Here is a 12,751-nt window from a genome sequence, read left to right on the forward strand (position 1 = left end):
TTTAATTTCATTAAATTTTAAGTAATTCCAAATAATTGCATTTAAATTTATTTAAAATTCAAATTCCGTGAATTTAATTCAAATTAATTCAATTTAAATTCAAGTTAAAATTCATGAATTAAATTTATTAATTATTTAATTAAATTTAAGTTAAGTTACTTTGCAAATATTTAAATTTAAATTTAAAAAATTGTATTTATTTGCAAAAATTCAATTTAAAAATACAAATTTAATGTTAAATATTCAAAATAATTAAATTTAAATTAATTTAATATTAAAATCTCACAAATTAAATTCAAATTAATACAATTCGATTTGCAGCTTAAAATTTAGATTTAAGCATTAAATTTTAATAGCTTCAAATCAATTTTAAGTAATAAATTTCAATTATTAAAATTTAAGTTCAATTCCTAGTAAAAAATATTGAAATTATATTAAATTCCAAATACTAAAATTGAAATTAAATGAAATTCCAAAGAATGAAAATGTTAATTAATTTCAACATTAAATTCCCAACCGCTAATTTCAAATTCAAATTCTCTCGCTACCATCCCCAAGTGTGGCGCGCAGCCATCGCATGCAATCGATATATCGATGACAGCGATCAGCTGATCGACCAGATCTCGACCAGCTGTTGCTTTTCTTCGCTTTGCTTTCGCTTGTATTGTTTGTTGTTGCTGCTGCTGCTCCGGTTTGGACTTTGACACGACGTTTAAACAATAACTAAAAAACGGCCAAGATGTTTAGGGCAAAGGTGAACAGGAATCTCTCCTTTCTATCCACCAACTCCTCACGGACAACGACAACGCACGGCCAGCACTATCAGTATCTGCAGTGTTCGAAGCTGCCGACGCTCTACTTTCAGCGCTCGCTGCCCCGGCTGCCCATACCTCTGCTGGAGAACACTTGCCAGCGTTTCCTGGCCGCTGTGCAGCCACTGCTGACGCCCCAGGAGCATGGACGCACGCAGCAGGTGGTGGAGCAGTTCCGCCAGGGCATCGGCATGGAGCTGCACGCCAAGCTGAAGGCCCACGATGCGGAGAACAAGCACACCAGCTACATATCCCAGCCATGGTTCGACATGTACCTGGCCGATCGTGCGCCCCTGCCCCTCAACTACAATCCGCTGCTGGTGATGAAGAGCGACACGCGGCCGGAGTACCAGCAACAAGTGGTGCGTGCCACCAATGTGATCATCAGCTCGCTGCGCTTCTGGCGCTCGCTGCAGGCCGATCTGCTGGAGCCGGAGGTGTACCACATGAATGCCAAGAAGAGCGACACGGCCAGCTATCGACGCTGGATGAAGGTGGCGCCCAAGGCCTTTGCCACCTACGCCTCCTACGCATTCAAGGCCTTCCCCCTGGACATGAGCCAGTACAATCGTCTGTTTGGCACCTCGCGCATTCCCCGTCTGGGCAAGGACGAGCTTGTGCAGTCGCCTGAGTCCAAGCACATTCTGGTGATGCGACGCGGTCACATGTACGCCGTGAATGTGCTCGACTCCAGCGGCTACATTGAGAGTCCCAGCGTGATTCTGGGCAGACTGAAGGCTGTCCTAAGGCTAGACTCGGAGCGCGAGGCTGCTGCTGTGCCGCTGGGCGTGCTGACGGCCTCACAGCGCGATGAATGGGCCAAGAGCAGGGCAAATTTTGTGCTCAATCCGAAGAACGCAGATCTGCTGCAGAGCGAGGTGGATGCTGCTCTGTTTTGCGTTTGTCTGGACGCCGAGGAGGATGGCATTTACAACGAAAACAGCCAGGAGCCGCTGCTCAAGCATTTGCTGGCAGGCAAGGCGCAGAATCGGTAGGGCCAAGGTCACCCTCTCTACCATTTGTTGTCCTAATCTTTGTTCCTCCTTTATTTCTAGTTGGTTCGACAAATCAATTTCGCTGCTGATCAGCGCTGATGGCACGACGGCCATTAATTTCGAGCATTCCTGGGGCGATGGTGTCGCTGTGCTGCGCTACTTCAATGAGCTCTACAAGGACACGCTGCAGCAGCCATTCGTGTCCACGGAGACGGTGCACACACCCGCTGAAGGTGACTTTGGCAATGTGCGGCCCATCAACTTTGAGTTCGATGAAGTGACCAAATCGGCCGTGGAGCAGGCCTATGCCAAGAACGCGGCCATTGTGGACAGCCTGGACATGCATCTGCTGCGTTATTCGCACCTGAACAAGCTGACCTGCAAGCAGTACGGCCTGAGTCCCGACTCCATCATTCAGCTATCCTTCCAGCTGGCACATCGCCAGGCCTTTGACGGCTATGTGGGCAGCTACGAGTCCTGCAGCACCTCCGCCTTCCGACATGGCCGCACCGAGACGATGCGTCCCTGCACGACGGCCACGCGGGACTTTTGCGAGGCTGTGCTGCAGCCGGCGAGGAGCAAGCCGAGTGCCGGCGAGCTGCGTGCCATGATCGACAAGTGCAGCAAGGTGCACGGTCAGCTGACGAAGGAGGCGGCCATGGGACAGGGCTTCGATCGGCATTTGTTTGCGCTAAGGCAGACCGCACAGCGTGAGGGATTGCCCATACCCGAGCTATACGAGACTGACGCCTATCAGCGCATCAACAATAACATTATCAGCACCTCAACACTCGGTTCGGATGCCCTGCTGGCGGGCTCCTTTGGCCCTGTGGTCAAGAATGGCTTTGGCATTGGGTAAGGGACAGAGGAACTTTATTTATTGGAACATCTTTTGATTCATTCTCTCTGTATCTTTGTAGCTATTCGATTCAGAATGAATTTGCTGGCGCAATTGTCACCACGTACAAGCAGCAGGCCGAGGGCAAGCTGTTTATTGATAGCCTGGAATCGGCATTCGATAAAATATGTGCCGTCATCAAGGAGAGCAGCAGCAGCTCCAGCGGCAACAAGGAGAACAAATAGTGGATCCATCCTAAGACCCGTCCCAACTTTATGGCTTTAAACCTAGAATGAGATTTATGCCCTTTGCCACCAGCAATATGTTATTCCAAGCTCTACAATTTATAGATTAAATATCGACTGAAAAATATTCAAAGCCCCCCAACCAGAGGCAGTGGCCATTTTTTGCCTGGCTTCTATAATAAATTAGCCAATCGATGGAAAAGCCTGGCCATATAACACAAACTAATTCAGTTTTAAACTGCAGAAAAACTAACAAATAATTCTACAACAAATTCTTTAAGTATTTAAGAAAACCTTTGCCAGAGGCTCAGGCGCAGGCATGGAACTTATTTCTCAAGTTTAAACTAACAAAAACAACGACCCTTTTTGAGTGGAAGGCTTTCCTTCTTGGAATGTGTGTGCGTGTAAACTTTGACCTTCCATTGTCACAGCACTTGGACACGGAGTGAAGTCCGTGCAGGAAGCCCCCCCAATGCATTAGGCCTTTGCTGCTGATTAAAGGAAACAGAAAACAGACCCGACCCGACCCGACTCGACCCTTTTGCAAACTATCGTCACATTGCTGGGGCTCGTGGAAAAGTTGTTAGTTTTTGATTTGTGCCCCACTCCGCCGCACACACACGCACGTCAATCGAGAGAACTTGCAGCTAAACATGGCGAAAGTTTATCAAAATATTGCCCGAGGAGGGGGAAAGTGGCTGTCGCTAAATGTGCTGACATTATCAGTTGATTTATAGCCAAATTTTTCGTTTGCTTGTTAAACCTGTCTCGTTGCTGTAAAAATTAATTAACTTGCTTAACGGCTCGGTTGTTGTTGTTCCTTGCAGTTTATATCCGATTCCGCCTTTGGCCTTAATGAGAGGCATTAAAAAATTAAATAAGAGACATCCTCCTCCACCCACAAAAGGATGCGACGAGACTACCCGACTCCCAACTCCGAGGAGGTCATTAAAGTCAAGTAGATTCGCTCCTTGCCAGTGGCGGACAATTAAAAACATATTAAACTGGCGCCGCATAAAGGGATGCGGTGCTGTGGGGTTTTTGTATGGACTGTGTGGCATGTGTGTGCCTGAGGGACGATGGGTTGGGAGCATGATAAATGTGCGGTCGCCAGGATTTAATATTGCGCATACGCCGCCGCCGATGTCACCAGAGCAGCAGGCAGGCAGCTCATTAAATTATTCAAAAATGAGACTCGACTGTCTGTCCATCTTCGTCTGTCCCTCTACCTCGTTAGTTACATGCATAGTTGTGGCAAGAGTCACTCAGGACTGGCCGAGGACAGGCGACATGTGGCTGTAATAAAAAAAGAGTCCTAACGTGCATCGCTTGCAGATGAGCTTCAACTACATAAATGGCAATGAGACACGCCACGCCGTGGCAGTTGTTTTTGTATCCCTCAACCCTTTCCCTTTGCCATAAACCAAACAACAAGGAAAGATGAAAAAAGCAGCAACGCCGCTGCTGCCATGGGGGAGAAATCAATAATTATTCTTCTAATTGAATATTAATATTTAATTTTATGCTCGGACTGCGTTGAGTTCCACCTTCGCCTCATTAGCCGGCGGTTTCCATTAGGCCTCGTTAAAATCGCCCCCCGGCATCTGTTGCCACCGACAGGACCAGGACCAGGACCGGAACGCAGACAAACTTTTTGCCAACGCTTTTCCCCCAAGTTGGCCACAAACTGATTTATGACCAAATTTTCGCCCTGTTCCCTGAGAACAAAAATGAGCAGCGATTTTAGCACTTTTACTCCTCTCTCTGGTCTCTGGCGGGTAGGCTTCAATTTGCGGTTGCCAAAGCAACGGGCAACATCATTTGGGGTGACCGCAAACACAAAACAACAACACCCCCTGACCACTAACTCTCTCTAACACACACAAACACTGCGTGTGTCCGATATCTTGGACAACAGCAACAACCGAGTGCCGCATGTTAATGCACTTTCCACAAAGGAGCGAACATTTCCACACTTCCGCACCTGACCTAATGACCAATTAATATGGAAATCAGCTTGGTCTATTACAAGCTGCGACCCAATTATGACACTAAACAAATTAATGGCCTGAACAGAAGGTGGAGCATGCACCGAGGCATAACAATTGCCAAAAGGAGAAGCCAGAAGATGAGAAATCTACTCGCACGTGTTACACTCAAAGGGACAGTGACAGCCGTATTACATATTCTACGCATAATTAGGAGTTGCTTTCCTACTACTATGTGGTGAGGGTATTAGTAATGATAAAGTACCCAAAGCAGGCCTAGCTCATAAGGGGCAGAGTAATTAACAACAGTAAAGATGTTCTTTGAAAGAGATTTACCGATAAGAAAAGCATTGCAAACTGCCCTCACACCAGAAAAAGAGACTGCCCTGATCAACACACACATTTACATGCGAGACAGAGCAAAAGAAACCAAAACGTATGCAAAGAGTAAACAAAAACTGCAAAAGAAACGCTTACCGCTTGGCGCGCAAGTAATTTATTTGCCCTTCCTTTTTCCACATTGTGACGTCACAAGAAGAATCGGTAAACCGCGCGACGATTCGAACGAACGAACGATTTACGAAACGAAAACACAAACGCACCCACACAAAATATTTTTGGTATATTAATATAAGGTGTGGCCTGGCAGGCCTGAAGCTCTGGCAGACACACCACCGAAAGATATTTAGGTCAGCAAGATTTGGCATGCCTCACCTTACAATGGCATATGAGAGCGTCGACTCCTTCCTCGTTTCTTTGCTCCTCTTTTTCCCTATGCGAATAACATGATGGAGCGGGAAAGAGGCACATTTTCGCGCCGTTTTGGGCATACTTCCCACCTTTTGTGAATTTTTTTGCACACACAAAGACGCTCAGAAAAAAAAGATGCACATATGTAAATATGTACATATGCATAGAATAGTTTTATATATTGAACAATTACACTTTTAACACTTGACTTTCACTAATTTTCTTATTGCCTTCGCCTTTGTAGCCATTTTGCAGACGACATTCCGCCGCTGCTCTTGATCAGGAACTTTCCTCTGCAACCAAACACATTTTCTGGACTTTTCTTTGTAATCACTATATAAATATATGTATGGCTACTACACTGCACAATAGCGCGACCATTTTCCCGATGGATTTTCCATCCATTTCCCGATTTTTCGCGACCCGAAACGCGGAGCCGCTTTAAAACACGCGCTTGGCCGAAAAAATTTGAGTAAGTGGCGTTTCTAGAACATTCCATGCTTTCCTTTTGATGCGGTTTTCTAACTGCTCTCCTTTGACATTGACTTTGATGGTCACCCTCTCCTACTCCAAGAGAGCGATCGTTTGTACGTTTAACTTGTGACCACTTGTTAATGCAACGGTGAATGCGAGAAGGGGAAAGTGTTGTGTACGTGGGATTGGCAAGTGGTTGAAGAGGGGAGTAAAGCATCGCTAGGCAAAAAAAAAGGAAGAGAGAGGACCGTTCGAGAAACAAAGCCTAAGAGCAGGAGTTTCTCTTAGTAATGCGTTTCCTAATTGATATCTTATTCGATTTTGACACTTGTTTCCGTTACTTATCTTCGCCCCTCTCCAACATCAAGAGAGCGATGAGTGAGATGAGTGAGTAAAGGCGTAAAGAGTTTGAGTTTTTTGCAAATGTGTTTGCTTGCATTAGAAGAGCAAAGAAGAAGCAAATGCATATTTCGCAATAAGAGAGAAAATAAGCGGCTTAGCGTGGAATATAAGGTAATAAAGAAGAGAGCAAACGCATCTCTCTCAGCTTTTAGCTCCAAGCAAAGACAATGTAATGTAAACAATATTGTTTTTGTTTTCCTTGCACCTGGGACTTTGGTTTTCCTATTTTCGGATCTTCCCATTCCAACCCTCAACTCGTAACCAAGCTCTTAAAAGCTTAAACGTTTTGCAGGCCAGACCAGTTAGGCCAAATACAGGCATGTGGGAGCCTGTGTTTTGTGTAAATGCCCCTTAAACGTGTCTTCGGGTAATTAACATAAAATGTATGAGCGATTCAGGGCAAATGTCTGCACAGGTGGCTGGCAGGGCACTTGAAACCTAATTTGGAGCAGCTCGTGTCTGTATTTAGCATTTGGCATTCAAGTTAATTGATATTGCCGCAGGACATTTGGCCAGAGTTTGGGCGCTAGCAGCAAAAGCAAAGTCTATAAATGCCACCAGCAGGTCAGACGAGACAAGAGGAGTGGGTAGAGGCCGTGCAAAAAAATCATTCCTAATTGCAGGTAATTATTTATAAAATTAACAAACATTCAATGAGTCCGCCAGCGGAAGTGAAAGCAGAGAAAACCCAGAAAGATAGAGAGAGAGAGAGAAGGATTGATTTCGCTGGCTGTCAGCTAGGGTGGTGGGCAGTGGGCCAGAAAATTCAGCGGTCAAAGAGTCAGATCGGGCGGCAAAAACAAAGCAGCAAACAAAAAACGTAAAGAGCGGCGGTGCAGCATTGTTGCCGTTAAGGCGCAGCATCACTGCTGCTGGCCACATGCTGCAAAGACACTTGTTGTGCCTGGCGACATGTTGCCCGCGTTTAGATACACTTGGTAGGACAGTACAGGCCAGGGCATGGCAGGAGGACTGAGGCCTTATGAGCAATTTTAATTAACATGTCAGTCACACAATGGTCTCGTGCGCTATCTTTTGTGGCAATTGGAGCAACATACACTCCTGTTCCGTTCTACACAAGCGATTAACCCTATGCAACTGCCAGGCAGCCAGCAACACAATTAACTTGAGCCCCAAAAGGCAGAGCCAGGCCCAGGCCAGTGCCGGCCATTGTTGTGCAGCAACCGCGGGGAGTCAATTGTGCCTCGTACATACAACATACGTGTTTACATTTCCACTTTTACGAGTATTATCATTCCCAGGCCATCGCTCAGCCACTTGGCAGCACTTTATCTGGGCCTCGCTCAGTGCTCTCTGTCATTTTTGGGCGTGGGTTGACCACGGAAGCGGAAGGAACACGCCACAGGGTGCCGTGACGGGGAACTTTACGACCATCCGACCATCCAGCTGAAGGTTAATTCAATTTACAGCTCATGTGCCGCTTCGCGCTCTTGATTGTCCTGGCTCACAAATCACACAGCGAAACGATCGAATCAACCATTCGGAAATGCAATCTATATAAAATGGGCCAAACTTTTAGCATATCACAAATAAAAAATTCAACATTTTGGCGCCAAAAACTTTGGCAATTGAGTGCCGCGAATTCGCGTTTCGTGGCGCCACGAGGCGTAGTAAGAGTTTTGTGCCTCTGCTCATGGAGTATGCATGAAATTTGAGTTGCCATTTGTTTTGTTACACCAAAAAATATAAGCCTCTTGTGGCCATGCCCTGTAGTTGATGGGTACATTTAGTTTTGCATAAGTTTGTCTGAAAATTAAACATTTAAAACGCAAACAAAACTTGTTTAATCTTTGGGGCGCTTCAGCCACATGCGACTGGCACGTGGCGTGGGTAGATTCAACGGTTTGAAGTCCTGCTGTGAAGTCCCAGTGTTTCCCTGTGAAATGTTGCCGCTGCTGTCGAGCTGCCCCAAAATGTTGCGTGGAGCCGGCAGCAGCGAGGAGCGACTCGAAGGTGTAAATTTCTTGAAGGAGTCCGCCAGCACATTTTCGTTTTCACTCGTCACAAGCTCAGAGGAATCCTGTAGCTTCGCAGCTCGCAGCAAACGCTGCTGCTGTGTGGAATTGTTCTTCAGGCAGCCCATTCTGAGGCTAGGTTGTGAGCCCTGTTTGGACTGCACAGTGGCAGCAGTAGGTTGGCATCTCAGCTTCGAGCATGGCGTCTTTTTTAGCGCAGCATTGTGCCTCCGCTCCCTGCCCATCAGCTCCAATATGTTCTCGCCATGCACCAGAAAGGGACCAAAGCACTTTGCCTCATGGACCCGCACCAGCTCCGTGATTTGCAGCTCTATTTTGGGCAGCTTGCAGGCAATATCCCTGCGCTCCCGCTCCTCTTTGAGCAACTGCCCGCCGCGATTCTGAAACCGCGTGGGATCATGCGACTTGGCATCCAACTCCTCCAGCCGTGCCAAGAGTGCCGCACGACTGGCGTAGAGCTCAAAGATTTCCTTGTGGTTTTCGTAGTACAATTTCAGATCCTCCAGCTGCAGTTCGTGGAGCTCGAGCAGCTCCTCGTTGTACCAGTCCGTGTAGTAGCTGGCAAAGCGCAGTCGCTCCTGGCGACTCTTCAGCGTGCGATCCCACCATTCATTTATTTCCACACGCAGCTGCTGGATGATGGTCTTGAGTTGGCCACGGAACAGCAGCTGGCAGCGTTGCAGCTCCTCTTGGAGCACGCGGCGGGTGCTTTGAGTGTACTCCGTGGCATCGCGCACAAGTTGCATCCTGGCTTCGTCTGTCTCCTCAAGGCGTGGCCACAGCCCAAGGACCTTCTCGCGTGTGGCATCGATGTCTTCCCGCAACTCCTGCCACTGGTTGGCCAATCTTTGCTGCAACGCTCGCAGCCGCTCGAAGGTCTCTGTGGTAAGATCCTCTTTTATTTCGCTCCACAAACGCCGCTCTGCCGCATCATTCTCGAGCTGCTGCAGTTGCTGTTCGATGGATTGTTGCAGCTCCTTCATGACTTTTGTGCGTGCCACACGCTCAGAGCTAAGTTGCTCGAGATGCTGCCGGAATGCTGTCAGCTCTTGAGGCAGCGGCAAGGGGTGCAACAGCAGCGGCAGTCGCGGCAGTCCCAACTCCCCACAGAGTGCCTCCTGCTGCAGCTGCAGCTCCTGCACTTCCGCGCGCCTCTTTGGCAGCTCCTCGCGCAGCTGCTCGACGGTTTGTTCCAGCTTCAGCTGCCACACAATCAGTGGCACATTCTCGGGTCGCTCTTCCACAGCATCGCCGCCATAGAGTTCTCCCAGGAGCTGCACTTCCTCCGCTTGCAGCGCGGCAATGTCTCGACTGATGATGGCCTGTTTGTCCTCGGACTCCTCCAGCAAATCGCTGTAGAAAGCCTCCGCGTGCTGCTTCAATCTGTGCAGATATTTCACGCAAGTCTGCGAATGAAACATGTGGCACCACGTTGCATGCAGCCGTTCCACATGCTCCGCGGTGAGCGCTAGAATTTCTTCCTTAATGACGGTTGCCTCAGTCATGGCTTACGAAATTTTCTGGTTTTATTTCTCGTTTTATTTGATTTTATTTCAGCACTAAAAACTCGATTGTTGCTGTGTTTTTTTCCAGATTCTCGCTCTATCTTTAGAGTTTCATTTTATCTGCTGGGGCAAGTTCGAAGCAACATTTGATTTATGAAATGGCCCTCAAATGGGAGTTGCCTTCGCTTCGAGCAGAAGCTCCGCTCTCCCTCTCTCTCAACTGCGTAACTTTCCATTTGGAGCTGGGCTCTGGCTGCTCCTCTGACTCCTCTGACTGCACGTAAAAAGCTCTTTGAACGCCCGTTTGAACCGCCCCACTTTATGGCCAACGAAACACATTGACCTCGTCGTCCGTGTATATTGCAAGCTGTGCAATAATTCTGAGCCCCTGCCTGCTCCGTTTACTCGTTTCTTGCTGCTCAATTTCATTAGAAAACATAACACAAAAGGCGCAAAAGAAAGGAAACCTTTTTATATGCTGTCCAATCGTGCGGAAGTCACTTGTTTTTCGAGTGGGTGATGTCCCCAGGTCCTGCAGGGGTTCAGGGAGTGCGAGTGGCTGGTGGCTGGTGGCATCTGGGTCAAGTGTCTCGTATTTCATTGTTGTAATTACATTACGACTTTGGCTTTGAGCTCTGAGCTAGCCAGAGTTCTAGAGTGTTCCTCCCGCCACTCGGCTTGCCATGGATTAAGTCATCGCTCAGTGCAGCGCTTAGATGCAGCGCCAGGAGCAGCGAATTGATTTTACAACCGCAAAAGATTGCTTCAAAATCCGCTGGTGACCAAGTGCTGGAGTCTGTGCTTGCCACAACACAAACACAAAGCAAACAAAACACACACAAGCAGAAAGTGCTCAAGAGTGTGGAGTATATTGACCTTCAAGCTTGAAGCATCCACAGCTCCTACCCTTATTTCCCCCCCCACAAGTTTCTTGGCTTTTCTTGGCCAAGCAACATGTCAACGTCATTGTGTGTGTGTTTTGGGGGAAGTTTTGGACTATAAAACAGCAAAAACAGTTATCCCAAAATAGCACACACACAGCTCAGCAATCAAAAGTTCTCTGCTGCTCCGCAGCCATTCCCCAGAGCCATTGATGCGTGCAAAATGTACATGACGCATACGCCCTGTATGCTGTCCAGCACAGCATTAACCCACGCAGCCAGCTTTTGTAAATGCAGCCTGGAACAATTAACCATTCAATTGTGAGGCAAAGAAAAAACACAATGCTCGACTTTTTGTTGTTTAGCTTTTTTTTTTGGGGTCAGCGGCTAATCAACGCGGGGCGTGGTTGTCTATTTTTAGAAGCTACGAAAGGAAAAAGCAGGAGGGGAAGCAAGAGCTGGAGTTGCAGCAGGAGCAGGAGCAGTAAAAGCAGCAGGCGAAGGCGTAGTCTCTTTCAGGGAAACGGAATACCAGGCAATTTGCATAAATTTACCATGAATCAATGCGAGGAAAAAGCGGAACACAGCGGAGGAGTGGAGCAAAGCCTGGCGAAAGGAAAAGCCAACGCGGAAGGCAGCCAAATGCGTGAGCGAACAATGAATGACTCACACACAGAGGCAGTTATGAGCGGGCGTGAGAGTAGGGTGGAGAGCCTATGCCCAAATAAATCAATGAGGGAATGGTAGGAAAGGAAAGGAAAGGCAGAGCCAGAGCTGAGCAGCGAGCGGGGGAATCGTAAAAGCCAACAATTTCCAGGCAGCCCACATCCAAAATGTATGCAGATGCGATGAGGTACCCCTAATGTGCGTGTAATGCCCCTTGCCAGACAACTAATTTCATATGAGGGTGGGGCGAGGGGAGTTAATGCCAAATGGCAGGGTCCGGGTACGTAGCCCCCAAGAATTAATGCGCGAGAAAGCTGATTGCGGCAGTCAGTTGGGGTGAGGACTCTATTATTTCAAGGGGTTTCTTTCTAGGGAAGTTTCTGCGCCTTGTAAGGATCTACTACCCCCAAGGAATTTACTTTTCCATGCCACTATTTGAATACAAAAGAAAAGCCATTACCATTTGGCAATTTTAATATTATTTCCCCTTAGGACTGACTATCCATAGTGGAAATAGTAACAAAAAAAGAACCCAGATTGGCAGGTTAAACAATGGCAGAAATAATAGTAATAAACCACAAATAGAAACATTAATTGTAGAACTAATGACCGAATGAATTGCAGAATAAATGCATAAATGACTAATGTTTTGACTTGAGTAAAATTCATGAAATTTATATTGGTTTTTGGTTTATTTGCTGGCAAAGGTAACCATAAACGTTTTGTTTAAATTAAATGACAAATGACTTGATGACTTAATTTAAATAATTAAATTAATTAATTAAATTTAAATAAATAAAAAAATAAATCATTTTCTACAGTTTCCATTTTGCTCATTTGTTAAGTTAGAAATTGTATCCAAAATATTTTGTTTTGCTCATTTGTTAAGTACGAATTTCCCTTTATTTTTTGCTCATTCATGAGCCAGCATTTCCTTTAATATCACAAAATTCCTTTCTCTTTATGCCTTCTTTTTTATGATTATTATTCTTACTTGCTAATATTTTTGTAGTGTCTTTTAACTTCATTTCATTCATATGATATATGGCGCTGCATATTACGAAACTACTTTAAATGCCCTTTCCTCCATGCTTCTCTCTTTTGGTGGGCCTTTTATAATATTACATTATGTCCTTGCTGATTTCAGACAAATTCTGGTAATGGCCAACGCGCACTCTGAAGTTTCAATTGCCTTGGC

General features: G+C 46.5%; 2 protein-coding genes across 2 annotated transcripts; one reads left to right on the forward strand and one right to left on the reverse strand.

Annotated features, from left to right (window-relative positions):
* The first annotated feature begins 659 nt into the window (after positions 1 to 659).
* LOC117579662 (carnitine O-palmitoyltransferase 2, mitochondrial) lies at positions 660 to 3,017 on the forward strand. Its single transcript, XM_034265645.1, has 3 exons — positions 660 to 1,803; positions 1,868 to 2,662; positions 2,728 to 3,017. Exons 1-3 carry the CDS (start codon positions 740 to 742, stop codon positions 2,888 to 2,890), a joined length of 2,022 nt encoding a protein of 673 aa, XP_034121536.1. The 5' UTR covers positions 660 to 739; the 3' UTR covers positions 2,891 to 3,017.
* Positions 3,018 to 8,308: 5,291 nt separating this feature from the next.
* LOC117580555 (protein regulator of cytokinesis 1-like) lies at positions 8,309 to 10,006 on the reverse strand. The gene has a single exon (XM_034267155.1). The coding sequence runs from the start codon at positions 10,004 to 10,006 to the stop codon at positions 8,309 to 8,311; it is 1,698 nt and encodes a 565-aa protein (XP_034123046.1).
* Between the last annotated feature and the right edge of the window lie 2,745 nt (positions 10,007 to 12,751).

The sequence above is a fragment of the Drosophila guanche genome, unplaced genomic scaffold, assembly GCF_900245975.1.
Source record: "Drosophila guanche unplaced genomic scaffold, DGUA_6, whole genome shotgun sequence".
Taxonomy (NCBI): Eukaryota; Metazoa; Arthropoda; class Insecta; order Diptera; family Drosophilidae; genus Drosophila; species Drosophila guanche.